The following is a 26,904-nucleotide window of genomic DNA, read 5'->3' as shown; positions in this document are numbered from 1 at the left end:
TCTACTAGAAAGTAATTACCAATTTTTATTACTAATATTAGTAGCAAATTATAAGACATAGAGCATCCTAGAGTGTGATTATACTGTATAACATATCAAAAGTACAAAACAATGCAGTGTGGCTTTCAGAGAGAAATCTATAAGATAGAAACAACTTAGAATTTTATTTATAGAACCCAGTAATGATAAAGCTAAGTGTGCTGAAAATTTATTGCTTAATGAAATATGGAGTGTCAGTGAGCTGAAATAATTATATTAACTAGTATTTCTTGCTTGCAATATTTTTGAAAGATGATTCTTATTATAAGCACCCATTTATAGGCTGTGAGATTGTTCATTCATGTTTAAATTCACTCTGGCCTTATGCAGTAAAAAAGTACTTTCCTGAATTAACTAAGCCTTTTATAGTATTTAGAACTTCCTCCTATGTTATTGAAGCAACTTAGATTTTAATTTATGATAGTCATAGTTGTTAGATTGAAAAACTATCAGACTGACGAGAGATATGGTTTTAAGTTTGTGTTGGTGCCCATTTTTAGCATAGTTAATTTAGTAATCCATATATGTTTTAGTATTTATGGTAGTGTTTGAGAGAAATATTTTACTGATAACTGAGTCATTCCTTAAATATCGCCACTCTCTTTTTCTGTAGTGGGTTTTCAAAGAAACCTGAACTGCAGTTCAATAAGGTAGGTGCTGCTTAACTCACCAGTTTCCACAGTCAGACTCAGTATTTGATTGTAAGCACTAAAATAATAGTTAGAAAATGACATTGAGGTGGGGCTGGAGAGATGGCTCAGAGTTTAAGAGTACTGGATGCTCTTCCAGAGGACCTGTGTTCAATTCCCAGCACCCATATGGCATCTCACAGCCATCTGTAACCCCTGTTCCAGGGTATCTGACACCCTCACACAGACATACATGCAAGCAAAACAGAAATGTGCATAAAATATGAATAAATATTTTTTATAAAAAGGGAATTGGATTTAAGGTTATAGAGTACTGCTAAATGGATTATAACAATAGACAAATTTAGTCACAAGTTACTTAAAACACTTCCTTAACTTTCTGTTTTCTAAAGTAAATGTTCTTTTTAAACTGGACCACATGTTATACTCCTATAATTCCCAGTTACTCAGAAAGCTAAGGCAGAAGGATTACAAGTTTAGGGACTGCCTAGGTAACTTTTAGTGAGATCCAGTCTCAAAAGAAGACAACTAAGGATCTACCTCTGTGGCGTCTAGCACTTGGTCTACCATGTCTGCAGCACTAGATACAGTCCCATATCATGAAAATAGTTTCAAATAGGGACCTAGTATTTTCATGTAGAGGTCTATGATTTAGTCTAGATTCTGTCTATCACAATATCTTATCTGGTTTTTGTTTTGTTTTGCTAGCTGGTCCCATCTAGCCTGACAAATCCTGGAATTTTTTTTTTTCGGGGCTGGGGACCGAACCCAGGGCCTTGCGCTTGCTAGGCAAGTGCTCTACCACTGAGCTAAATCCCCAACCCCCAAATCCTGGAATCTTGATTTTGTTAAAATATTTATTTGCCTAGGCTTAAAAACATAGATCTTTGACTTACCGTTTATAGTTTTTTTAAAACATGTTCACTAAATTTGTCAAATTTCAAGGGTCCACTCTCCACTTCTTGGCTTGTTATTACAATAGTCATGTATCATTTTCTTTGCTTTATAGCATGTTTTGTGTCAGACATTCAAACACTAGCTTCTTTACTTTCCAAAATCCCCAACTTTAACCATGTCCTACTCTTGTTCAGAAAGCTATTTTGTTGCTACTGTTGACTGCTTATTGAATCGAATAGAGACGTAGAATGGCTTGCTATTAGGGTTTTGTTTGTTTGTTTGTTTGGTTGGTTGGTTGGTGTTTTCTTTGCTTTTATTGGATATTTTCTTTATTTACATTTCAAATGTTATACCCTTTCCAAGTTTCCCCTTTGGAAAGCTCCCATCCCTTCCACCCCCTGCCTCCATAAGGGTGTTCCCCTACCCACCCACCTACTCCCTCCTGCCTCCCTACCCTGGCATTCCCCTACAGTGGGGCATTGTGCCTTTACAAGACCAAGGGCCTCTCCTCCCATTGATGCCTAATAAGGCCATCCTCTGCTACATATGCAGCTGGAGCCATGGGTTGTTCCTTGATTGCTCTGGTTGGTGGTTCAGTCCCTGGGAGCTCTGGGGTGTCTGGTTGGTTGATATTGTTCTTCCTGTGGGGTTGCAAACCCCCTCAGCTACCTTAGTCCTTTCTCTAAATCCTCCATTAGATTTAGATATGCTGTCAAACTGTCTTTGCAAGACAGTAGTCTAGTTGGGAGATGTTTTTACTTAGTTGATTCATTCTTTTTGGGGGAGGGGAAGAGGAATAACAATATTTTTCCTTTTTTCTTTCTTTTTTATTCTTTAATCCTTTTTTTTACAGTTCAGCAGTCTTTATCCCCCTCCTGGTCCACCCTCTGACTGTCTGTTCCACATCTCATACCTCCTCCTCCCACCCTACCAGACCTCCCCACTCCCTAGGGCCTCAAGTCTCTTGAGGGTTAGGTGCATCTTTTCTCACTGACTCAAATCCCAGCAGTCTTCTGCTGTATATGGGTTAGGGGCCTCATATCAGCTGGTGTATGCTGCCTGGTTGGTGGATCAGTGTCTGATCAATCTCAGGGGTCCAGGTTAGTTTTAGACTGCTGGCCTTCCTATGGAGCTGCCCTCCTTCTCAATATCTTCAGCTTTTCCCTAATTCAACCACAGGGGTCATCAGTTTCTGTCCATTGGTTGGGTGTAAATATCTGCATTTTGCTCTCTTAGCTCCTTGTTGGTCCTCTTGGAAGGCAGCCATCCTAGGCTCCTCTCTGTAGGCACACAATAGCATCAGTAATAGTGTTAGACCTTGGGGCCTCCTCTTGAGCTGGATTCCAGTTTGGGCCTGTCACTGGACCCCCTTTCCCTCAGGCTCTACTCCACTGTTGACCCTGCAGTTCTTTCAGACAGGAACAATTTTGGGTCAGAGTTCTGGACTGTGGGTTGGCAACCCCATTTCTCCACTTGATGCCCTGTTTTTCTTCTAGATGTGGACTCTGTAAGTTCCTTCTCCCCACTGTAAGCATTTCATCTAAGGTCCCCTTGAGTCCTGAGAATCTCTCACCTCCCAGGTCTCTGGTACATTCTAGAGGGTTCCTCCACCTCCTACTTCCCAAGGTTGCCCATTTCCATATTTCTGTTGGACCTCAGGGCTTCAGTCCTGTCCCTCCCCAATACCGGATCATGTTCCCTTCTTCTCCTCCCTATCCCCTTTCCCACCCAAGTCCCCTGACTCCACATGATTGCTTTCTTCTTCCTCCCAAGTGGGATTGAGACGTTCTCACTTGGGCACTTTGGCTTGTTAACCTTGAGTTCTGTGGACTGTATCCTGGGTATTCTGTACTTTTTTTTTCTCCTGGCCCTCTGGGCATCCCTCCTGCTTCATCCTATGCCTCATACTGCCTGCCCTTCCTTTTCTCCTTTCCCCTTAATCCACTTGGACTTGAGTTTTGTGCAAGGTGACAAATGTGGATCTATTTTCATTTTTCTACATTTAGACTGCCAGTTAGATCAACACCATTTATTGAAGATGCTTTCTTTTTTCCATTGTATATTCTTGGCTTTTTTGTCAAAGATCAAGTGTTCGTCATTGTGTGGTTTTTATTTCTGGGTCTTCAATTTTATTCCATTGATCAACATGTCTGATTCAGTCTTACTAAAGAAAATGTTACAAATACTAGATTTGTGTTAGTTGAATGTACAACTAGAAAATGTGTCACAATTCAGTTGCACATATGACTTATCTGATACAGCTAGTATCATGTTTAAATGTTTTTATGTACACCTCTTTCATGTTTTGGGAAAGGTTCAGAGAAAGAGTTACAGAAAACTGAAGACTGTTGTTAATGTTACTTCTGAATGTCCACTGTAAGTAAATTTTCATAAGTGCTTGTTATTTGAAGAGACTGGATATTTTCTGTATGCAGTGGTGCTAACAACATTTATCTTTGTTTTTCACAGGAATGATGTATATAATTTCAGCTTGAATGGAGCCGATGAGCCTGTTATAAAACTTGGAGTAAGCTGGAAATCCACTGATGTTGTGCTTAGTTCTTCTGTAGTCACCCTGAAGCTATATGCATTTATGAGCATACATTTAAGATTCCTCTTGGGATAGATGTACTTTACAGTGTTTAAAATATGAAAGCTTTGTTTAGCAAGCATAAGTATATCTAGTTGGTTTTTCCTATTTTTTCAGTATAGAAAAATGAGTTAAATGGGGTTTCACAGTACCTTAGACTTGCTCTTTAAAGAAAACTGTAATTTGTTTAAATGCGTTAATAAGAAACTCAGAATCACCAGTGGGTTGTTGTCCCCCATTAAAGAAGAAACCAAAATGCTTCCCTTGTTATTTAACATTTTCTCCCTATTTCTACACCTTCCTCTGTCTGTTTTATAAGTCTGAATCCTCGCCTACCTGAAGGTTGTCTTGTGAATCTCTCCTTGGGTTGTCTCTCTGAGTGTCTATGTGCCCTAACAAAAATGATGTTTTGTCTGTGTCTATTTGAACAGCCCAGAAAGCATCCTATTGGGGAAGGAATGATGGCTGCTTACAGAGAGAAATCTGAAACAGAGTTTGACATTTTTATCAAGAGATAGCCACATACTGTGTTCAGTGTTATGGAAGATGTTCATTTTATAAGACTGCTTTCAACCTCTTATTTTTTCTGTCTTTATCAAATGATCATTAGAGTACTTGTGCATTTATTCTGAGTCGGGGCATGGAAGAGTGCATAATTTAAGATTACAGATTAAGTATGGTAGCAGGTTGTAAAAGTTGATTACATGGGAAATCTAAGGCAAGTAAAGTTGTTTGTTTCCTTAAAGGGAAGTTAAAAAAAGATTGAGTAAATTGTAGATGAGCAGTCTTAAGTGACATCAACATGTGTTATTTACTATAGGAGAAAGGTCCAGCAAAAGTTCTAGTCTCTGAGAATGTGAAAGATTTTTACCATAAAGCATTGTCACAAGAAAAATACTGGTCCTTACTGTGATAAACATACTCTGATTTTCTTTACTCTCAGTCTACTTTTACTGTAATTGTTTAGTTTTAAAACAACAAATACTATGGAAAGCTGATTTTAATGAGCAATTCTTATTCTCAGAAATGAAACTAGATTTTGATCATTTTTCCTTTGCATTTCTCTCATTTTTGATATGTCTTATTTTTTCTTTGTTCCTGTTTATTTTCTGTTTAGATCCAAGAATTTCAAGCTACAACTAGAGAAGCTAGTATGGATAATTCAATAAAATTGTAAGTTTTTTAAAATTATAATTCAATATATCGCATTCTATCTAGATCCATATACTTTCTTTTAAATAATGGTCTCTCTTAATCCTGTCTGAGTTTTTGACATATGAAAGGACTGTCATGATTTACCCTAGCTGTGACTACTACATCAGCACTTATTTTTAAATTGAATGTATAAAGGATAATTGCTAATTTGAATATTATGGCTTTGATATAGAGTTGAAAATTTAGTCCTTTATCCAAACTCATTTTTTAAAACTGAGCTCAGAAAGGATTAATAATTACCCAGCTAATGCTAAAACTAGTGAAAGTTAAATCTGAAATCTTAGTAATTTTCCAGTTCTGTTAGAAAAAACAAAATGTGATGCATGTTTAAAATTAATGTGTACTTTTGTTCCTCCAGGGTAGATGTAAGGAACCGTGATGAACGTGACCTTTCTCTCAAAACAAAAGATGAAAGAGTAAGCTGCACCATGTGATGTAATGTGATGTAATGTGATGTAATGTGATGTAATGTGATGTAATGTGATGTAATGTGATGTAATGTGATGTAATGTGATGTAATGTACTGTAATGTGCCAATTGAACCAGTGTCTCCTGTGCTGCCGTGGGGCTCAGTGCAGTGACTCCTGTTCCTGGTACTCTTCACAGATGTGAGTTTAGTTCTCAGCACCTGCACTGGGCAGATCACAAACCATCTGTAACTTCAGTTCCATTGGATCTGATGTCCTTTTCCAGTCTCTGCATATAATTACATACATGTGGCTTAATACACACAGACACACACACACCACGCAAATGAAACCTTCAAAAGAGTATTTATTTTAAACATTTTAATACTTGAGACTACTGAACTGGAGAATACATGCTAGTGCTTAAAAATAACTTTCAGGGCCTTCAAGGGGATAGCTCAGAGATTGGGAGTACACTGGCTGCTCTTCCAGAGGACCCAAATTTAATTCCCAGCACCTACATGGCTTCCCACAGCCATCTGTCATTCCAGTTCCACTTCCATGTGTGCAGGCAAACAGTTCACAGTCAGATATGAGACTCTGTTACTGTGTTTTGGCTCATAGATTGGATATTTTTTCTAAAGTGGGTAAGCACAACAATATATGTGTAGGGAATAATGGAGAGATTTTTGCTCTTCAAGGAACATGGCTAATTCTAGAGATAGCCATATGAAATTTTTAAAACCGAAGTACAGATAGCTCTGTCAAATTTTATTGGGTTAAGGATCTTTATTGTATATAACTTCAAGGACTACAAAATAGAAAGTAAAACAAGGGAATAATACAAGTATTATAGAGATAAAAAAAAAACCTGCCTGTATAGTACTGTTGGAACTAGGACTTGCCATGAGGTGAGACTAGACCTAAAAGTGATGTGCAGTGTGCTCCTGCTTCATCTGCTTAACTTTCCTGATGCACCATCAAAGCAGTTGTCATTGTCTTTTGAGAAGTGATCTGAAGTTTTCATGGATGTAAAATCATGTGAGTTGTCGATACAACCCTTCAGATGGCTTTGATTCTGGTATTTGATGCCTTCATGGAGGGAATTTGAGAGGTTAACAAATGGAGGTGTGTACACATGAGTCAGAATGACACTGAATGGTGGCATCCAGTTTATCATAGTGGGTTTCCATTCTGGAAAAAACTCAAGGGATCCTTAGAAAAAAAACAAAAACAACATACCCAATAAACAGGAGTAAAGGAAGCAAAATGGCAGTGTGAATTTGGGGATAAGGGTTTTCTATCTTTAAATCCTGAAGGTGAGGAAGAAACAAATCAACATTTATCTTTATTTGTAGATGCTTGAGAATACCTTTCAAGTCCTGAATCTAGAGCACAAAAGATGGTGGTAATTAAGAAAAGTAGCATTGAAAAGTCTGAGTCTAGATTCTCAGAAGCAGGACTCCTCAGGCCATAGCCTGTTAACAGTGATCTAGTCCAAGTGTTAATAAAGGTTCAGTCCTCAAATTCACTTCTCCACCTGCAAAACTTATATAGTAGAAAAGCCAAACTAAATAAAGTTGGACTTCTTTTCCTTCTAAATTTGCATATGACATTGACAGCTTCATGCTTTCAAAATTAAATGCCGAGACTTAACCCATCAATAAATACAGTGAAAGAATGTAGTTCAAATTTCTCTTCACATATTCACGTCTAATCAAACTAGTGTGAATGTACTGGATAAGAGTGGGTGTGGAAACATTGAAAAGGGACAAAATAGAAGAGGAACCTGAAGAGGGAAGCCATGCTGGATCAAAGGTAACTTACATGACCTGCATAACAGCAAAAAAGTACAAAGAGAAACATAAAATGAAGTTACCAAGAGCGCAGCAATGCCTTGATGTTTTTCCAACATATTCTTTAGTCTTCGCCCTTCTGAGAGACTTACACTGTGTATAGTTGACTTGTTCTAAATGCAGATTACTACTGATAGGATGGACATACAGTGAGACCCGTTCTCCCTTAACTGGGAATGAATTGGGGGAATTTCAAGTTAGGAACAGTTACCAAAGTGGTGTAATCTAGCTTGGAAAATGGCGCCTTGAAAACCTTGATGGCATAGCCAATCCTACAACAGTTTTGGAACTTTTCATATGATGTGTTTCTCAGAGAGTTTAGTGTGAGAATAAGCTAGAAAATGGTCAATTATGTCACTAAATGTACCCCATCAGAAGATGACTTGGGCAAGACTTCAAGATGAGGAAACCAAGACTGCTGTGTTGGGCTGTCCTGAGCACTCTCTATATAAGTGAATGTTATGAAAATGAGAACTTGAGTTAACCTGGCATTTAACTAACCATGGACAATATGAGAAAAATTCCATTTATTGATAAATCATGGAATGTTTTTAAAAAATTATACCTAAGAATGTACCAACAGTGGTAGAACTTTTGCCTAGCATATAAAAAGCCCTGAGTTTGAGCCCTCACCAGTCTGGAATGATCAAGCAGACAGCAACAAAATTGGCAAAACTCAACCAGCATTTAGTTTATTCTTTGGAGTATGTAAAAGCTTGCCTTACTATGTATGCCACATACTAAGACATGTTTTTTGATTTTCTTTCTATAGATATTAAGTCATGAGAGGAAAACTCTCTTCAGTGACACTGAAACAGAATGTGGTTGGGATGACAGCAAGACTGACATTAGCTGGCTAAGGAAACCAAAATCAAAAAGACTAATGGATTATAGTAGAAATAAAAACACAAAAAAATGTAAAAGTATAAAATCAAGTAAGAAATTACATTTTAGATTATGTTGCAAATAATTTATTTCAGTTATATAAAATGCTCTGGGCCTTGTAAATTAAATTCATATTTACTTTAAGGAAATCAGCTTTTATTTCAATATTAAAAAATGGCCAGTCAAAGGAGGATTGGCTTAGAAAGAAGTTAAAATAGATGTGGATTTTGGCATGTGTTTAGAAATATTGGGTGAATTTTGCAAAAGGTGTAAGAGTCCAACCAGATGCATGAAGAAGCAGAATTATATGTAAGACAAGTATGAAATAGTATAGTATGGTCAATGAATTAAGAGTTGTTATAGCTAGAATATATAATATTTATCACAAAATAGTGAAAGATGAGGCTAGATCTGATCTGAGTTTGGACTTGAAGTAGCATGTTTACAAGAAGCTTTGGAGAAATGTAAGATGCAAATGCTCTCTTAGAGGCTACTGTTAGAGAAACTTATTTAAAACATGAATGTTAGGGATCTCAGTGTGGTGGTAGGGGTTTTAAATATTGTAGTCAATAAATACTTAAAAAATTCTTCTATGAAAATTATTTTGTTGCAGTGTTGGATGGTAAGCTTAATAAGTATGAACTGGTTTATTGACTATATTAGAAGACTCTTGTAAATAAGCTTTGCTTCCGTGGCTTTGATAATCTCACTTTTAGCTCTCTAAGAAATAAAAATGATGGCATATAATGTGTTTGGAAGCCAAGAAGCAAGTGGGACTAAAACTGTTGTCAGTAGTATGGCTAAGTCCAAGGAAAGTGATGGTATACAAACTAAAGCAAGTCGTAGGTTGTCATACAGGATATACTACTTTAAGAAGTTTGGTGTCTGATTAGAACACATACTTAAAGTGAATTTTTTAAGCAAGTGAATAGGAACAGATTTCAGCAAAATGATTAGCATAAAGATGATTAGGGGGAGTGAAGAGAACATGTAGATTCAGCTTTACCCAAAGGCTCCTCAAGTTAAAGATGGATTCATGGATGATGATATTCTTTAAAAGCTTGGTAATATATAAAGGGAGACAGGAAATTTACACTATATCAAACACTAGTGAGTTACCATTTTGAATATTTAAGTTTTTGAATGAATCTAAAGATTTATTTCTTATCATGATGAACAAAGTGTAGGGAAAGGGCATGCCCCCAGAGTAGCCTGACAATCCTGAAGACCACATTCTCCAGCAGAAAAACTGAGATTAAGGGTCCCTGTGTCGTGGTGGCTTGACATCATGTAAAGCAGGGAAGCTTATTAAATATGTAAAAGTACTAAAGGTGAGGGGCGTGTTATTTTATGATTTTAAATTTATACTTCCAAGAATGTTTTGAAAATTTTATTGGTTGAAAATTTTAATCTTATTTTCCTGAATTGCAGGGTCATCCACGGAAAAGGGACAGCCAAGATCCACAGTGGTAACTGAGAGATAATGTACCTTTCAATGTCTGTTCTAACAATAACGTGCCACGCCCCCACACCTGATCCTTGGTCCTGACTTTGCATTATTTTCCCTCATTTTTATCTTTAATCAGTGTCTGCATTTTGAATGTATTTAATTCTGGTTCTAGATGTGTGCAGCTGTACACATGTGCACACTCATATTTGAATTTGAAGAAAATTGGTCATCTTAGATATTGCCTGGTGGGAATAAAACAGTGATAGATGATAGGAATGGCAACAGAAAATGCAACCACTTAAGATTTCTAATCAAGAATTATTTAATTCCTACATATTTGTATATATAATTGTCATTGTGCCATTTTTATAGCAAATAGTTTATATTTCAGATATATCTGTAACTAATTTTACAATATTCAGAAACTTTTCCCCTAAAGGTACTCAGTAAAAACATTGCGAAAAATGATTATGAAGTAATTGTAGATGGGAGAACCAGACTTCCACGAAGAGCAACAAAAACAAAAAAAAATTACAAAGATCTCTCAACTTCAGGATCAGAATCAGAGAGTGAAAAAGAAATTTCATATTTGTTTAAAGATAAACTACCAACAAAGGTAAATAAATACAATTAAAATCGATAATTTCTAAATTTAGTTTTCTTATACTAAATATTACATTTATATTCAAATAGTGTCTATAATATGCATGTTGCTAGTTTTCGCAACTTTACAGATTTACCTTAAAATTTGATATGTAGATGGTTAATTACTGTGAGTACTCTCATTTTTTTTTAAGCTCAAGTGAGAATCTGAGGCTTGAGATATAAAAATCTACATATTGAGGAGTGGTGGAGAGAATTTGAGCCCAGATTTCTGATGCTAAAGATCAGACTTTAACAACTAACACTATGTTGATCTTAACCCATTAAACCACCATTTCCTCTTGTTTGTTTGTGTTCTTGTTACGACTTGCCTGAAACACTTTAAAGACATTATGACATAATTTTTTAAACTGATTAACATGACTGCTCCAAGGTATAGTTAAGTGGAAGGATTTTGTTATAGATATTAGAGGAAAGTATAGCCAGATGCATCTGGATGAATCCAACTTGGAGGGGGAAGTATTAGGTTGAACAAAGCCAGCAGACTGGACATGACCATGAGGGGAGGTAGGGAAAGGGATGAAGACAAGGAGTTGTGAGGGCAAAGAAGACTAAGTGAGCACAAAAGAGGAGACTGAGAGCGAGCATAGCCAAAGTAGCAGGTTAAAAGGAAAAGCTGGGGGTGGGGAAAGTTCTGAACTGGAGAGGTTTAGGGTAAGGAGTGGGAGGAGAGAAACCAGGATGCATGTATAATAGGTACATTTCAGACCAGCATGCTAATAGGCACCATCAATAGCTATTTGTCTCTTTGCCCCTGTGATAGGGAATCTGTCTACTTGGTATAGAGGAAACGGTTTCCTGAAGAATGCTGGCTTTTGTCTAACCCTCAGAATTTGAAGAAGTGAAGTTTTCTTTGGATCTGACAATAATCGCCATATTTTCTGTTACTTCTTGCTTTAATGTTATACTGACCATCTAATATGTCTTTTTAAGCCATTCATCTCATTCATTTTAAAATGTCTTTTCAAGCTCTTGCCCAGAACTATAATAAATTCTCTATTACTTTTTACTCTAAGTAAAGTCCCGGGTTTCTCAAGTGTATTTGATTTGATCCACAGCCTTATTCATGTATGTCTCCCTTTATCATACTGGTACACAGATTTCTTAGGGTTCCAACACCATGTAATTAAGGAATTCTGTTTTCTCTAATTGGATACTTAAAGTTTCTCTAAACTTTGAATCCTTAACAATATTCTATTTGTAGACAATTATAGTCCAAGTATTCAATATATTTTCCTAGTACACTGGAGTATATTTTTGCTAATATCTAAGTTCATGTTATGCTATAGTAATAAGTCAATCAATGTTGTAGTGTAACTTATGGGTCCAACTATTGAAGTGTATGAGCATAATTTGAAGTTATTGGTGCATTTAGGAGGAGACTGTCCATTCCAGCGCCCAAACAAAGAAACTGCCCAAGAAACAACAGAAAGTCTTCAATACAGAAGCGCTGAAAGGACAGCCTTCAGAAGAACAGAAAAATTCATCTACGCTAAGAAATGGGAGAGAAGACAGTCTGTACTTGTCTTCTGCATCTGTGTCTGGGAGCTCGTCATCTGTGGAAGTGATGAGATGTCAGTGTTTCTTCATTTCCCTTGCACTTTACAAGAGTACTTAATGGTTTCTTTTTGTGAGTCTATGAAAATATTTAAAGACTAATTTTGTGATATTTGAGATAGGAGCTAAAAGGTTCATTTTAAACTAGTTAAGTGCTAATAATTTGGGGTTCTTTTGTTGTTGTTTTATTGCCAACTTGAGAACATAATAGAATATCCAAAGTTTTCATATTAAGATGTTAAAAATAAAATGATTCAATGTGAAAATATTTAACATTCATAAACTATAAAATGAAGATGTAACAACAATTTTAATATACTTAAGCTAAAATATTTATTAACATAAGAATATGGGATCCTTTATACAATAAACTGACAAAAATCTAAGGAATATTGTGGTGATTCTGTAAACTCACAGATTATCTTCAGAAACAGGTTTTTGCTATGTAAAATAATTGGTAATGAAAATTCATTTTCTTAGAGATTTAACTTATGTCTTTCAGTTACAAAAACTAAGTTCCTGTGAAGCTATTTTAAAGCAATCCCAAATATGAATAATTTCAGTTAAATTCAAGACTTAACATATCTCTTTCCCCTAAAGTAGCTGCAAGGTCCTTGGATTTTTCTCAATGCTCAGAATCAGTGTCACATTAGATAAGCTAAAGACAGATGCACACACCTTGATTGAGCTAAAAACTAAGAACTGATTTTTATTAAAGCTTACATCCTCTTTTTTTTAAAAAATGTGCATGTATCATGTACGTGTGCATATAGAATGTTCCCAAGCTCTTTAAGAAAATGGGTCTCACTGATAACCTGGGCCCACCTAATAGAATTTCTAGCTGGCTGAGGAGCTCCAGAGAGTCACCTCCCAAGCTTGTGAATTACATGCACATTTCACCACATCTGGCTGTTTATGTGGGTCCAGGGAATGAACTCAGGTCCTGATGGGTTTATGCAGCAAGCACTTTACTGACTAAGCTGTCTCCCCCAGATTTACTGTCCTCATTTTTAGTAAGTGATTTAAATCAACTGACTTTGTAAAACTTCTCTTACTTTATAGCAGTTACTATGTTAAGATGTTTAACGTAACACGTAAGTTGATCATTATATTTAATCTCATAATGTAAATATTTTTGTTTAAATTATTTTGAAAGTTCTGAATTTTAAACTGGGCAATTTTGAGAGTTTTAGTATTTCAAATATAGTTGGTATCTTTTAAAATACACTTAATCCTTGAGGATTTGATAAATTATTAAATCTGTCATGCCCATTCTAGAGCAAGCATGAAGAATAATACTGTTTTGTCTCTTTATGTTTCTGGGAAATCTAGGTACAGAGAAAATAACAGAAAGGGATTTTACTCAGGATTATGACTACATCACAAAGTCTCTTTCACCATATCCAAAAGCTGCATCACCTGAATTCTTAAACAGAAGCAATAGAGTGGTAGGTCATGGAAAATCACCAAGAATTAGTGAGACCAGTGCAGTATGTGTGAGAAAGAGTTGCTCACCTGCTTCAGGACTGCCCTTTTCGGTAAGAATATAATTTTCTTTTATCATATGGATCTGAAAGTGGTAAGTAACTTGCTAGTAGTTTACCAAATATGTGTTGCATATATATTATTCAGTGTTTATATAACCTGTAATAAGTTTTAGCTATTAAATTAATAAGTTGACGAAATTGGAAAGATTGTAGTTGAAAACCATGTTGCTCAACTGTTTAGTTGCATAAGGAGCTTTAAAACTCAATACGTACTAACCATTGCTTATAATAAAATAGTAGTAATGACTGTTTAGGGCTTGACGGTGTCACTTAGAGCACTTGTCTAGCATGAATGAGGAACTAGAATACAGTACCGTCACTAAAAGAAAAGCACACTGAGCACACTTGTATCAGAGAACTTAAACACCTGCTGATAGGGTACACCAGCTGACCCACTGCTTTCAGTTGTGTGTTTTCTATTTCTAGATTATAGAAACCCTTACTTTTCCCAACCAGTAGTCTTACAGGGGATATTTGCAAACAAAATCTTAGGTTAAACTGTCAGTGTGCACAATTCAGAGTAGTGCTATGCTTTTTAAAGCAAATGTAGGAGAAAGCCCTGCTCTACCTTATCAGCCCTCCTCTTTGCAAGACTCATTTTTCTACAAATCCCAGTAGCTAGTATCCTGTTAGATTCTATCATGTTTTTTTGCATCTTTTAAACCCTTCACATGGCACTTTGTAAATGTCTATGTACATCTAGTTAATTCTAACCTCCTTAATCACCTATGATGCTTTCTATTCTGATGCAAGTTTAGTTTGCTACATACTCACTTGCAGGGAACTAAGGCAGTCACTGCCCCCTTTCCATAGTTCCAGTTGTATTCTAGCTGATGCTTTTGTCTTTGAATTTTTCTGGTTCTTTGCATTAATGAGAAATTTTGAGATATCCAATGAATTAATTGTTTTGTTTTTATGGCACTAGGGGTTGAGTCCAGTACTTCCTTCACATTAGATAAGCATTGTTCACCACACCAGCTACATCTCTAGTCCTATTTATGTTTTCCAACTTGTAAATGGAATTGTTGATTTATATTAAAGTTTACTGGAAGTTTTTTTTTTTGGTGGGAGGGGTCTGGATTTGAAAGAGGGTCTCACTCTGTCTGTAGCACAAGCTGTCCTTAAACTCACTTGGTAGACCAGGCTGGCCTCAGACTTGGAGATCTACCTGTCTCTGCCTCCCAAGTGCAGGAATTAAAGGTGTGTCACACTATACCCAGCCTTTCCAGGAGTTCTTTATATGGGTTTGGATATTGTTCCTATATCGGCTACATATCATTATATCATTCACTTGCTGGAATCCAGAACTCCGGTCTGACAGATGATTTTAATAAAGTTTCTTATCATCAGAGTATTTCAGACTCTAATGGGTATACTTGATACATACCTGTAGTCTCAGCACTCAAGTAAAGGTAGAAAGATTGAAATATCAGGGCCAACCTGCACTGTATTAGTAAGACCTAATTCTTCCTTAATCTATTGCCCTTTAATGTGAAAATGAAATTTTTGATTTAAGCTTTTAGGTGTCAGTCTTTCCAGAATTTCCTATGAATAATTAAAGTTTCCCACTTACAATGTTTACATTAACTATAACCCAAGGCTTACTCTTGTTGATCATGTGAGTCTGGCTATCAGTGCTAATACTACACTGCTTTAGTTTTACCCTTGCTAGGTGTTACACACACACACACACACACACACACACACACACACACACACACACACACATCCCAGTTTATATTTCGGGAGTTTTAAAGGCTTTTTGCTTTTGTGTGTTATGACAAAAAGCCAAGAAGTAAGTGGTTTGGTCTTGTCTAAAAAAAATTAATGATTTTTGTATTTTGAGTGATCTTACTGAATTCTCTAATTCCCTAAATTGTCATAGTTTTTTTCTGTAGAGTTATATAAAGTATTACAATTTTTGCATTATATGATCAATTCTTATACTTTCATTTTATTTTCTTGTTAAAGTCTCTTGGCCCCTGAGGGTTAGAAGCCATGCTAGCAGGCATCTTCGCTCGTGGGCTTTGCTAGATATCCGCTGTTGAATTAACTAATGTTACATTTAAGAGGGCTCTGAATTTTACCATTGAGGTGATGCTCTAAAATTATAAGTTGTTCCTGTATTACTTAGCTTTTTTCTTGTTTTAAGCAGGTATCTAACTTTCTTTGAGTTTCTGTATGTCTTATTCATTCATAGCCCAGACACACAACCAAGAATAATTCTGTTATGAATATAAAAAATACAAATTCAGTGATAAATAATCAAAGAACCCAACATTGTAACAGCTATTCAGATGTAAGCAGTAACAGTTCAGAGAAACTTTATATGGAACCCGAATCTCCGGATAGCTGTGAAAACCATGTGCAAAGCAAGAGAGAGGTAACGTGCCAACTCACATTGCTAGTATTCAGTTGGAATCATAATGAAAAAATAATTCTTTTTCAGTTTCTGTGAGTGGAGAATCTGATATCTAACATGTAGAATGATTTAGTCATGGGAAAAAAATCAAAACTTTTAAGATGAGTACAGGAAGGTCTTAAAATAGTAAGGATATAGGGGCAAAATCCCAGAGTTTACGTATTTATAAGACTTTCTGATTTCATGACTACATAGAAATCTGATTGGCTGAACTTCTTGTTAGCGTGACACTCCATTGGACAGTCAGTAAAGATATGTTGCCTGTATAACATGGAAGATGAAAATAAACTGTGTATCTTGAAGGGGAACTAGGATTTGAGCTGTCCTTAACTGGCTAGAAGAGCACATCAATTAAAAAAGAAAGAATAGTAATCTAAGTAAAGTTATGCAAATTTGTATTCAAATGGTAAAACAGGAGTTTAAATGTGAAAAATGTCACTTCAAAAGAAATTTTCTGTGTCTCCATATTTACTCAAAATGAAGGCACTAATAACAAGAAGTTGAAAATTGGAAATGTCAAAAATGTCTAGTAAAAACCATTAGCATGAGGTTGATGTTAATTTATCATAAATATTATTTTTGCAGTAGTCTTTAAATGAAAATAAAGGCTAGATGTAAGATGCTCTGAAAAGAATTTGACAACATTTGAAATCTGTTGGCTTGGGAGTTTGATAAAGAATAGTCAAAGATGAATCTAAGTGTTTATAGTACTCGTCTAATTTCTAATATTTATTTTAGGAAAATCATGCAGCCTCTCCATTTTCATTGTCTAGTGAAAAAATAGAGAAAATATGGTTTGACATGCCCAATGACAATACTCATGTATCAGGTTTGTAGACATAGTCTTGCTTTTTCAAGATTTACTTTAGCCAGGTGGGAGGCAGAGGCAAGTGGATTTCTGAGTTCAAGCCTGGTCTACAGAGCGAGTTCTAGGACAGTCAGGGCTACACAGAGAAGCCCTGTCTGAAAATACATACATACATACATACATACATACATACATACATACATACATACATAGTGTTCCGTGTGTGTGTGTGTGTGTGTGTGTGTGTGTGTGTTCTCCATGTGTGTGCAATGCCCAGAAGAGGTGTCTGGTATGCTGGGACTGAAATTAAAGACAATTGTAATCCACTGTATAGGTGCTAAGAACTGAGCCTGGATCCTCTATAAAGAGTAGCAAGTATTCTCAACTACTAAGACATCTTTCTAGCCACAGCCTTGCTTTTAAAGTAATTACTAATTATTTAAAAGTCACACCTAAATAAATTCTACATTTCAAGTCATATCAATTTCAAGTCATTATTCAATTTTGTTATAAAAATATTTATAAAGTTGCGTACTTTAACATAGTTGTTTTTAAGCTTTTATGTTTAAAGCAATAGAATAGTAGATATGTTGCGTCTGTTGTAGCACTATTTTCTTTAACTGTTTAAGGTCCCAGTCAACGTGGTAGCAAAAGACGGATGTACCTAGAAGAAGATGAGCTAAGTAATCCCAGTGAAGCAGAAGTGCAAGAGGCAGAAGAAAGGGAACATTTGGTTTCCAAAAAACTATGTCAAAGGGAACATTTCGATCAGCATACCTCTGAAAGTAAGCACATCAAAAATTTGTCAAACTCCAGTTATTTACAGGGTAGTTTCTTAGAGTTTGGATGACTTCAATGAAACAGTTCTTTGTAATAATAGCTTTGGGTGAGTCCAAGATGGATATAGACTTTTATTACAAATTTGACTTTCTGTAAAAGTTGTAGCCTGGGTCCTAAATATTCTGATTTCATGTCTTACATATCATGAAATCTTACTGAAATATAAATTATCTGAAGTGTTAGTTTGCCACTAAATACTCTTCAGGTACTTCTGCTTTTTTGTTGTTGTTGTTTTGATACAGGGTTTCTCTGTGTAGCCCGGAATGAGCTCTGTAGACCAGGCTGGACTTGAACTCATAGATCCACCTTCCTCTGCCTCCTGAGTGCTGAAATTAAAGGTGTGAGCCACTACTACCCAGCTACTTCTACCTTATTAAAGGATCAAATTTAAAAGTGCCAAATGTTGCACCTTAGTTGTTGTTTGTGCCTCAATAGCCCTATCAAACAGCTCTGTGACAAAGATTTCACTTTTAATAAAAATGAAAAAAACTCTGCTTTGGATTTAAACACCCATAAAATATGAAGAATAATTTTGTTCTCAGTTTAATGAGACAAGGATAAACTTTGTAGTAATGCATATATTAATGTTAGCTCATTGTTTTCATTTCTTAATGTCTAAAATTACAGCTTCATTATCAACACCAGAGTTTTCTGTTCCTAAGGACTGGCAACAGGAGTTACAAGGTGCTGGGATGTTTTATGATAACATCAACTCAGATTATAAAAGGAAAACTGACGTGAGTTACCTCCTAAGCACACGATACCATATACACTGTAGTTAATAGATGGATTGTCTGATCCTTAGCCAACAAAACTGGGATATACATGAATCATAATTTGCATATGTGCTAAATTGGAATGATTGTCAGATGAAAGACATCTCTCTCATTTCTAAAATAAATCTCTCAAAAATTCTTTCTCTTCTGTTCAGTTTGTCTTTGCAGTGTTTAGGTATTTAACTTTTTTGTTTTTGTGTGAGTGAGGTGTACATGCATACATTTTGCAGATTGGTGCATGTGCATACATATGTGCTTGTGGAGGCCAAAGGCCTACTATATTAGGTGTCTTCAATTCTTCTTTACCTTCCTTATTGATTATTTGACAAGAAGTGATCTCTCAATGAAGGTACAATTTGTTTACTCAGATATATTGTACTGGCTGACCCCAGATATACTGTTTCCACCTCCCCAGATCTGGCTTTACAAGTACATATTCCTGCACCTCGCTTTTTATGTGGGTGCTGGGTATCAGAACTAGGATCATCATGCTTGCATGATGAGCATTTTACAGATAGTTATGTCTTCACCCTCTTTAGACATTTTAACTTAATCCAGAGGTTATCATTCATGGAGAGTAATGCATATACACTCCCAGCTTTCTTTCATCAGATCTATACTGTGCCTTAGTTTTTGAGGATCCAGTGTATACAAAGTACATCTTAAAACCATTGTTTACCTTTTGGTAATATTAGGTGGAAGATCACATTCTCTTGTGTCTTTATTTGAACTAATAATTAGTTCATTCTTTTCTTTGAACAATGATAAGTACAATTATTAGCCAGTTATCAACCTTATCTCTTGATTACCTTTTCCTTTTATCAAAAAATAAGATCTGACTTCTTTTAAGATTTATTTATTCTATATATGAGTACACTGTCACTCAATCCAGACAGACCAGAAGAGGTCCTCGGATCCCAATACAGATGGTTGTGAGCCACCATGTGGTTGCTGGGATGGGAATTAAACTCAAGACCTCTGGAAGAGCAGTCAGTGCTCTTAACTGCTGAACCATCTCTCCAGTCCCAAGATCTGAAATTTCTTAATCTTCATTTTCCCAAGGTCAAGAGAATCTGTAATTTTAAACTCTCTTATGTGTCTCTGGTAGGTGCAAGTCTTTTGTGAAGAATGGTAAGTTGTATTAAGCTGTACTCTTGAAAACAAAACTATTGTCAATAGCAATTTTTATAACTATCATAAATGTAGTAGCCTTAAAAACAATAGCAAACTGAACTATATTCAAATCCTGGCCAACACACGTAGCTACTGCTAAGTCTAGTTCATTATAAAAAATTGACTCTAAATAACTGCATCTCTAATTTTCTAAGTTTTTCTTAGTTGTTTATGTGTTATGAAAACACTTTTTCATAATACAGTCTTGGTCAGGTTGTTATTTTATAAAGAAGTTTTAAGTTAAAAGTATTTTTCAGACACAACATAAAATCATGGATGATTTTACTACAAAGACATTGAAACTGACTCAACAACATCTGTTGGCAATGGCCTGTCAAGCTCGGGGACACAGGTCTGTAGCACAAATCTGTCTGGTAAGCCTTGCGCACTGTGTGCTTATGAGCTCTGTGTCCTGTGGTTTAAAACTATCAATTTGCTCCTTTCTAATAGGGATGAAAATATTGACAAATTCCAAGTCACTCTCCTAGATGAGCTGGAAAAAGTTGAAAAAGACTCACAGACTTTACGAGACTTGGAGAAAGAGTTTGTGGTTTGTGTTTCTAAAAATTAAAAAAAAATTTTAATGTTTAAAATCTAAGTATAGGTCTTTAAAATTGTACTACACTGTGAGAGACTGTTGCAGGTCTGTTGATTAGTTGATTTGAATTGATTATTATTTAAAGCAGAGTTCTATCTTAAGTCAGCTGCAGTTGAACTCTGAAATTTCCCACAAGTTTTTAATGAATAGCTTTGTTAATGTGGGAGACAGCTGAGAGTTTTTTTTACTTGTAATACTTGTAATTTGAAGAAGTGTATACTATATACAGTAGTAATCTTAGCCTATAACCAGTTTTTACTTAAATTTAGAGTAGAAATACATTAATTCTACTTTCAGGTTTTAATTTTTAATCATGTTAAAGTACAAGGATTTTTTTGTACCTTAAAACTTAGGACATCGAAGAAAAGATAGTTCACAAGATGAGGGCATTTCACCAAAGTGAGCGAGAAAGGTTAGTATGCTTTTTTTAAATGGACAAGACTGTACATTTGTAGCTGAGACATAACATATGCTACACTATAACAGTGGAATGTGAACAGCTATGTAAAAAGTTCATTCTCATTTTATTTATTAGGTTTCGTGCTTTGAAAACTTCATTGGATAAAAGTTTGCTTGTCTATAATTCTGTTTATGAAGAGAATGTTCTTACATCTGAGGTATAAATTTTCTATACTTATCTTGTAACCTTGCTAGTTAGTCTAACTTGCCTTTTTGTTGTGAAAATTTGATAAATTTCATGAGGGAAATATGTTGCTTGCAGATGTGTTTGATGAAAGCAAACATGAAAATGCTACAAGACAAGCTACTGAAGGAGATGGTGAGTGAGCTAAGTGGGTGCTTCCGTCTACTTACCTCGCTTTCGTGCCTTTTTCTGTCTGTTTTATAAAATAGGTTCTTGATCTTGAGCCCAGACTGGCCTTAAATTTGTGATCCTCCTGCCTCAGTCTCCAGAATGCTCAGATTATAGACATGGACATACTTTTTACGTTTTGTGTTTTGTTGTTGTTGTTGTTGTTGTTTTTTTTAATGTGATATTTTTCCAAAAACTTTTCACACTTGTTTACTTCTATGGGGTTTTGTTTTGTTTTTAATGGGAAAAACAAAGGGTTTTTGTTATTTTCTTTTGGGTTTTTTGTGAAGGTTTGGAGAAGGCAGATTTAACCTGACCTGGTGACTTTTTAGTTCTTTAAATTGTGGGGACCTTGTAAGAGTAGATGAGGGATGGATGAGGAATCCCTTCAGAGGAAACAGGTAATGGTTTGCAAAAACTAAGTGGAGACATGGCTTATTTGCTCTGTTTAAACACACCCTGCACTTTAACTAAAGCCAAGCAACCCAGACTGCTGAGTGGAAGAACTGTCACCTGGATTAGCAATGACACTTCATTGATTTGCATAAACAAACATAGTTGGGTTTTTAGAAGTCAAGTAGGCTACCAGCTACATTCTCGGATGAGGTGTTCTCCAGAGAGACACATGCCACTGTGTTACAGACATGGTTAGGGGTTTTCTCAAAGTTTTTAGTACATAATAATAGTAACCTTATGTACATAAAGTATTAAAGTACTTGTGAGAGTTTACTGACATGCAGCACTCAGTGGTGTAGAGGCTGCGAGCTCACGGCTCTGAGCAAATTAGCTGCCTAAGTTTGTCCTCACTGAAAAGTTTCCTAGAATAATTTTTTAACTCTTTCTTTAAATTTTTTTATGTGGAGTTTTGGAAGATTGCAAATCTTTTCTCCAGTATCATGAATATTGCTAATGATGGGAGAATCCTCTAATACCTCCATGCAGACCCTAAGAGAGTGGGTGAAATCAGCACTAATTGTATCTTTATGCAAATGGTTGTCTTTCCCCTTGGTCACAGCATGAAGAGGAACTTCTCAACATACGCAGAGGACTGGAGTCATTATTCAAGGATCATGAAGGAAACAATGCATGAAATCTGGCTGCTGTCAACACACTTTATCTGATTAGTTTTTGTGTATGAATGAAAAAATAATAAAGTAGCCTTGCAAATATGCATCCTCTTAGCACCTCTGTGCTTGTGTGCAAGAACCTCCCAACTCAATGTTAGAGATGAAAAACGTGACTCCAAAGGCCACTTGTGTGTCCTATGAACTTTGGGTCATATTTTTACATTAACTATGTCTGTGAAAGTAGTGTCTGTACTAAAGTATTACACAAGTGTATTTTTAAATTAATGCACCTTTGGAATAAAATATACTGGAATTTGCATAATGGTTTATAAATATAAAAGTAGTAAAATATTAGCCATTCTTTGAAAGGGGGAAAGGCTCTGCTTTAAAATCTTTACTTGTTAGTACCTTCATACTTTGAGATATATACAGTTCTAGTGCACAGAAGTATTAAAGTGACCTAAAACTGTAGCTGTTTCATAAAGATTTTACCACAGAATAGAAGTCTTAACTCAAAAGCAGGCTGCTTGCCAGTTCTTTCTAAGCTCCTGGTATTCACCTAATATTTTGTTAGATTATATTTTAAATAAATGCTTATTTTACTTGAGTAAGTATAATTACTTTATAATTACTGTTATTGCATTTTATGAACCATGAATTACAAGCCACCTTCAGTCAGACACTTGAAGGTAATACCAATCTGAAGGTGGTGGAGTATTTGAGCAATACCAGCATTTACTATTATAGTGGTAACATAGTTTCTTAGTCAAGCACAAATAAATTCTTGGTGTTTTCAGTTGACATCAGCTAAGATTTTAAGATTTATGAAGAAAATGATGGGAGTTTCTAGTTCAAAAAAAGATATATTTACATTTTATTAGCCCTTAGATGAATTGTGTATAGAGCAAAAACTTGCTAATTAATTTTGTAGCTCTTGCTTTATATTTGAAACATGGTCTGTAGACCTGCCTAAAAAATTCAAATGATGTATTTGTAAAATTATTAGTTTCAGCGTTTTTCAAATTGTTGTACGTTTTAAACATATTGAGTAAGGTTATCCTTGGGAGTATTCTAAAATAATCCCTAGAATGAAATAATTCAGTCCTTTTTCATAAGCCAGAAATTTTGATTGAGACCAATGGTTACATTGTTTTGACCATTAATATATACTGTGATGCCAAAAATTTATACTGAAAAGGAATTTGGAGAACTTTGCTGTCACACTAATGGAACACCACCTTCAATAGCGAAGTCTTTCTTATTTACCTACTTCATGTGCATGTTTTTATAATTCAGACAAGTTATTTTTTCTGTGATTTTGAGTATAGAAACTCAAAATAGATTTGATAGTTTACTTATGGATTGTTCTGTCATTTATGTTTAATAGAAATGTCATATTCATTTATTTTTAAATTTAGACCAGGAGTTAGAAACTTGCTATTCAAGGTCCATGTGATGATATGCTTTAGGATTTATGGGACAAGAAAGAATTTAGAAATAGAATGTGTGTATTTACATAAGTATTTCTAATGTAATCATTTAGAAATACCAGAGCCAGCTGAAGAAACAGGTAAACTACCTGCAGATCCTTACCTCTTCCTCCTCTCCTTCAAATCTAATCCCCCAGTCTTATCCCCAGTGCTGTAACAGAGCATCTGCTGTGGCCTCCCCTTCCTTTCTGCCCCTATCTCCAGCAGATCTTGCAAATATTCTCTAACATTCCTTCCCCTATTCATCCCTTTGTCCTAACTCCCAATTCCAGCAGGCATCCCCTGGCCTCCAGGCCAGGCCACACCAGCCAGATAAACAGATAAGGGTGACTGCAAATCTTTCTTCACCTTTCCCTCTTCTTCAAATCCATTCACCAAGTATCACCCCAGCTCTGTAGAAAGCCACTTGTGGTGGCCTCTTTTTGCTCTCTGCCATTCCCAGGATGCTAAGCAGATTCTGGTAGAACACTCTGCTTTCATTCCTCCGATGGGACCTCCTATATATCTCCATTCCTAAGAATCAGATCCCAATACCTAGAAACATATTCTGTGCAGAAACCCCCAGTGGCCACACCTGGCAGGAACCCAGAATTCCCTACCAGACAACACAGGGCTACCATGTCCCCTTAAGTACTAGAGAGGGCAACAGAATGAAAGAACATAACCACCCAACAAGGACAAGACCACATGTCAGCAACTAGAATTATAATCATCCCAAACCCAGATACTTAGGAACATAAAAACACAGTAACAGCCAGGACGATGTCTTTACTAGAGGCCAGCAACCCTACTACAGCAAGCCTTGAGAAATGCCACATAGTTGAAGCAATAGAAAAGTCCTAAAGACAGCCCAGTGAATACAGAGGTCTTTAGAGAGGAAATTAATAAGTCCCTTAAAGAAACTGATGAAAACAAGCAAGCAGTGGAAGAAAATGAATAAAGCAGTTCAGGATCTGAAAATGAGAATAAAAAAAAAAAGCCAAACTCAGAGAAATCAGGATATGAAAACTTTAGGGACTCAAATAGGAACCTCAGAGATAAGTCTCACCAACAGAATATGAGAGATGGAAGAGATAATATCAGGCATTGAAGACAAAGTAGAAGAACTCAATACCTTGGTCAAAGAAAATGTTAAATCTAGAAATTTCCAGCACAAAACAGCCAGGAAATCTGTGACACTATAAAGACCAAATCTATAATTTGATATGGATAGATAAAGAATTCCATGTCAAAAGTACAGAAAATATTTTCAACAAAATCATAGAAGACATTTTCCCTAACTTAAAGGAGATATCTATCAAGGTCCAAGAAGTGTACAGAATACCAAATAGACTGGACCAGAAAAAATTTCTCTCAGCACATGTGGTGGTTTGAATGAAAATGGCCCCTATACACTCATAGGAAGCGGCATTATTTAAAAGAATTAAGACGTGGCCCTGATAGTGGGTTAAGCCTAGGGTGAGCTGTGAGGTTTCAGAGCACAAGCCAGGTCCAGTGACTAACAACCTTCCTGCTGCCTGCCAATCCACATGTAGAGCTCTCCGCTCCTTCTCCAGCACCATGTTATCTGCATGCTGCCCTGCTTCCCAGTATGATGGTAACGGACTAAACTTAAGAACTGTAGGCCAGCCCCAGTTAAAGGTTTTCCTTTATAAAAGTGGTCATGTGGTAGGGGTTGGAGAGATGGTCGTTGCTTTAAGAGTATTGGTGGCTCTTCCAGAGGACCCAGGTTCAATTCCCAGCACCCACATGGCAGCTCACAACTGTAACTCCAGTTCCAGAGGATCCAAAATCTTCACATAGGCAAATATTCAGGCAAAAGATCAAAGATCAATGCATATGAAATAAAAGTAAATAAACTGAATTAATATATATATACACTCATATATACATACGTACATACATTTTTTTCATAGTGTCTCTCACAGCAATAGAAACCCTAACTAAGACTGGAGTATTGCTGTGGATAGACCACATGGTGCTTCTGTTTGAAGGAATGTAGTGGACTTTGTGACTTTGGATTATAAAAGCAGTTGAATACTTTAAATGGAGATTACTGAGCCTTACTAGTAAGGAGGATGGTAAACAGTGGTTCTGAGGGCCCTGGATCAAGAGGTCTCAGAGAATATTATTAGTATACGGACTAGAGACTGCTCTTTGTGATATTTTGGTGAAGAATGTGGATACTTTCTCCCCTTGTCCAAAAAAAAAAATTCTACCCAAGGTTAAATTGAAGAGTTATAGATTAACAGATTTCCAAACAGCCTTGTATTGCCTGTTGCTTATCAGTGGCCATGTTTATGCAGATCTATAATGTAAAAGAGCAAGGAAAAATACAAAATGTACAGTCTGAGGAGAAAAGGGGCACTAGGAAGTGTAATCACATTAAAGAAAAGTCTGATGCTAAATGGAATAATGGGAGTGGTAGCTAGCCTCAGAGCAAGATCCCACCCAGCTAAGCTTCCAATTTGCCTAAAGAAATTAAAGCTTAGGGCCAGGCATAGTGCTGCATACCTTCAATTCCAGTACTCAGAGGGTCGAGGCTAGAGGATCTCTTCAGTTCAAGGCCAAACTGGTCTACAGAGAGTTCTACAACAGCCAAGCTTAGGCATTGAAGGAAACCACTGAAAAGAACTGGTGAAAATGCATTTGAATGAGAGAGCCAGTTTCCAGCTCCAGCAGCAACAGACTTGGCAGCTCTGGCCATACAGTTCAGGCTTGAGTCAAGAGCACAGGATAGATGTAGTGAAGCCAGTCATCTTCCTTAACGTAGGAAAGTGGTTGAGGCCAGGCATGTGTGAGGGTATCCCTACATAGAGTCTCAGAGAGGCCATTATGTGAAGCTGGGAAAGTAAAACCTGGATTGCCCTGGAGATCACAAAGTGTTGGGAATGCCAGAGCCATGCCAGACCTACCAGGAAAGCTGCAGACTAGGTATGGAACCAGCCAGAGAAAGAGTAGTGTGTTGCAGTCAAAAAAGCTGAACAAAGTTGGAAATCTGAAAGAACACTTTGACATCAGACAGAGATGCAGAAATTGGAATTATCCCTGCTGATTTTCAGTCTTGCTTTTGCCTGGTATTTTTTCCCTATATGATCTCTCTCCTCCTTTATGGGATGATAATGTATGTTATGTCCTATTATATGTTTGAAGAATGTGATGT

The 26,904-nt window shown here is 36.2% G+C and overlaps 1 protein-coding gene across 1 annotated transcript in view; it reads left to right on the top strand.

The window, feature by feature from the left end:
- Nucleotides 1-22,355, top strand: part of Sycp2 (synaptonemal complex protein 2) — a 62,391-nt gene extending 40,036 nt beyond the window's left edge. Inside the window, exons 25-44 of the mRNA NM_130735.1 lie at nucleotides 653-689; nucleotides 3,901-3,962; nucleotides 4,056-4,113; nucleotides 5,294-5,349; nucleotides 5,750-5,807; nucleotides 8,427-8,589; nucleotides 9,971-10,008; nucleotides 10,429-10,605; nucleotides 12,028-12,226; nucleotides 13,542-13,747; nucleotides 15,957-16,139; nucleotides 16,917-17,007; nucleotides 17,616-17,771; nucleotides 18,454-18,563; nucleotides 20,033-20,127; nucleotides 20,226-20,325; nucleotides 20,727-20,785; nucleotides 20,909-20,990; nucleotides 21,095-21,151; nucleotides 22,200-22,355. Of these exons, the coding sequence (NP_570091.1) occupies nucleotides 653-689; nucleotides 3,901-3,962; nucleotides 4,056-4,113; nucleotides 5,294-5,349; nucleotides 5,750-5,807; nucleotides 8,427-8,589; nucleotides 9,971-10,008; nucleotides 10,429-10,605; nucleotides 12,028-12,226; nucleotides 13,542-13,747; nucleotides 15,957-16,139; nucleotides 16,917-17,007; nucleotides 17,616-17,771; nucleotides 18,454-18,563; nucleotides 20,033-20,127; nucleotides 20,226-20,325; nucleotides 20,727-20,785; nucleotides 20,909-20,990; nucleotides 21,095-21,151; nucleotides 22,200-22,274 (2,062 nt within the window). The 3' untranslated portion in view covers nucleotides 22,275-22,355. The remainder of the gene's footprint in view (nucleotides 1-652; nucleotides 690-3,900; nucleotides 3,963-4,055; nucleotides 4,114-5,293; nucleotides 5,350-5,749; nucleotides 5,808-8,426; nucleotides 8,590-9,970; nucleotides 10,009-10,428; nucleotides 10,606-12,027; nucleotides 12,227-13,541; nucleotides 13,748-15,956; nucleotides 16,140-16,916; nucleotides 17,008-17,615; nucleotides 17,772-18,453; nucleotides 18,564-20,032; nucleotides 20,128-20,225; nucleotides 20,326-20,726; nucleotides 20,786-20,908; nucleotides 20,991-21,094; nucleotides 21,152-22,199) is intronic.
- The last annotated feature ends 4,549 nt before the right edge of the window (nucleotides 22,356-26,904 follow it).

This window comes from Rattus norvegicus, chromosome 3 (genome assembly GCF_021556685.1).
Source record: "Rattus norvegicus strain SHRSP/BbbUtx chromosome 3, alternate assembly SHRSP_T2T, whole genome shotgun sequence".
Taxonomy (NCBI): Eukaryota; Metazoa; Chordata; class Mammalia; order Rodentia; family Muridae; genus Rattus; species Rattus norvegicus.
This window is presented reverse-complemented; position numbering and strand designations above follow the sequence as displayed.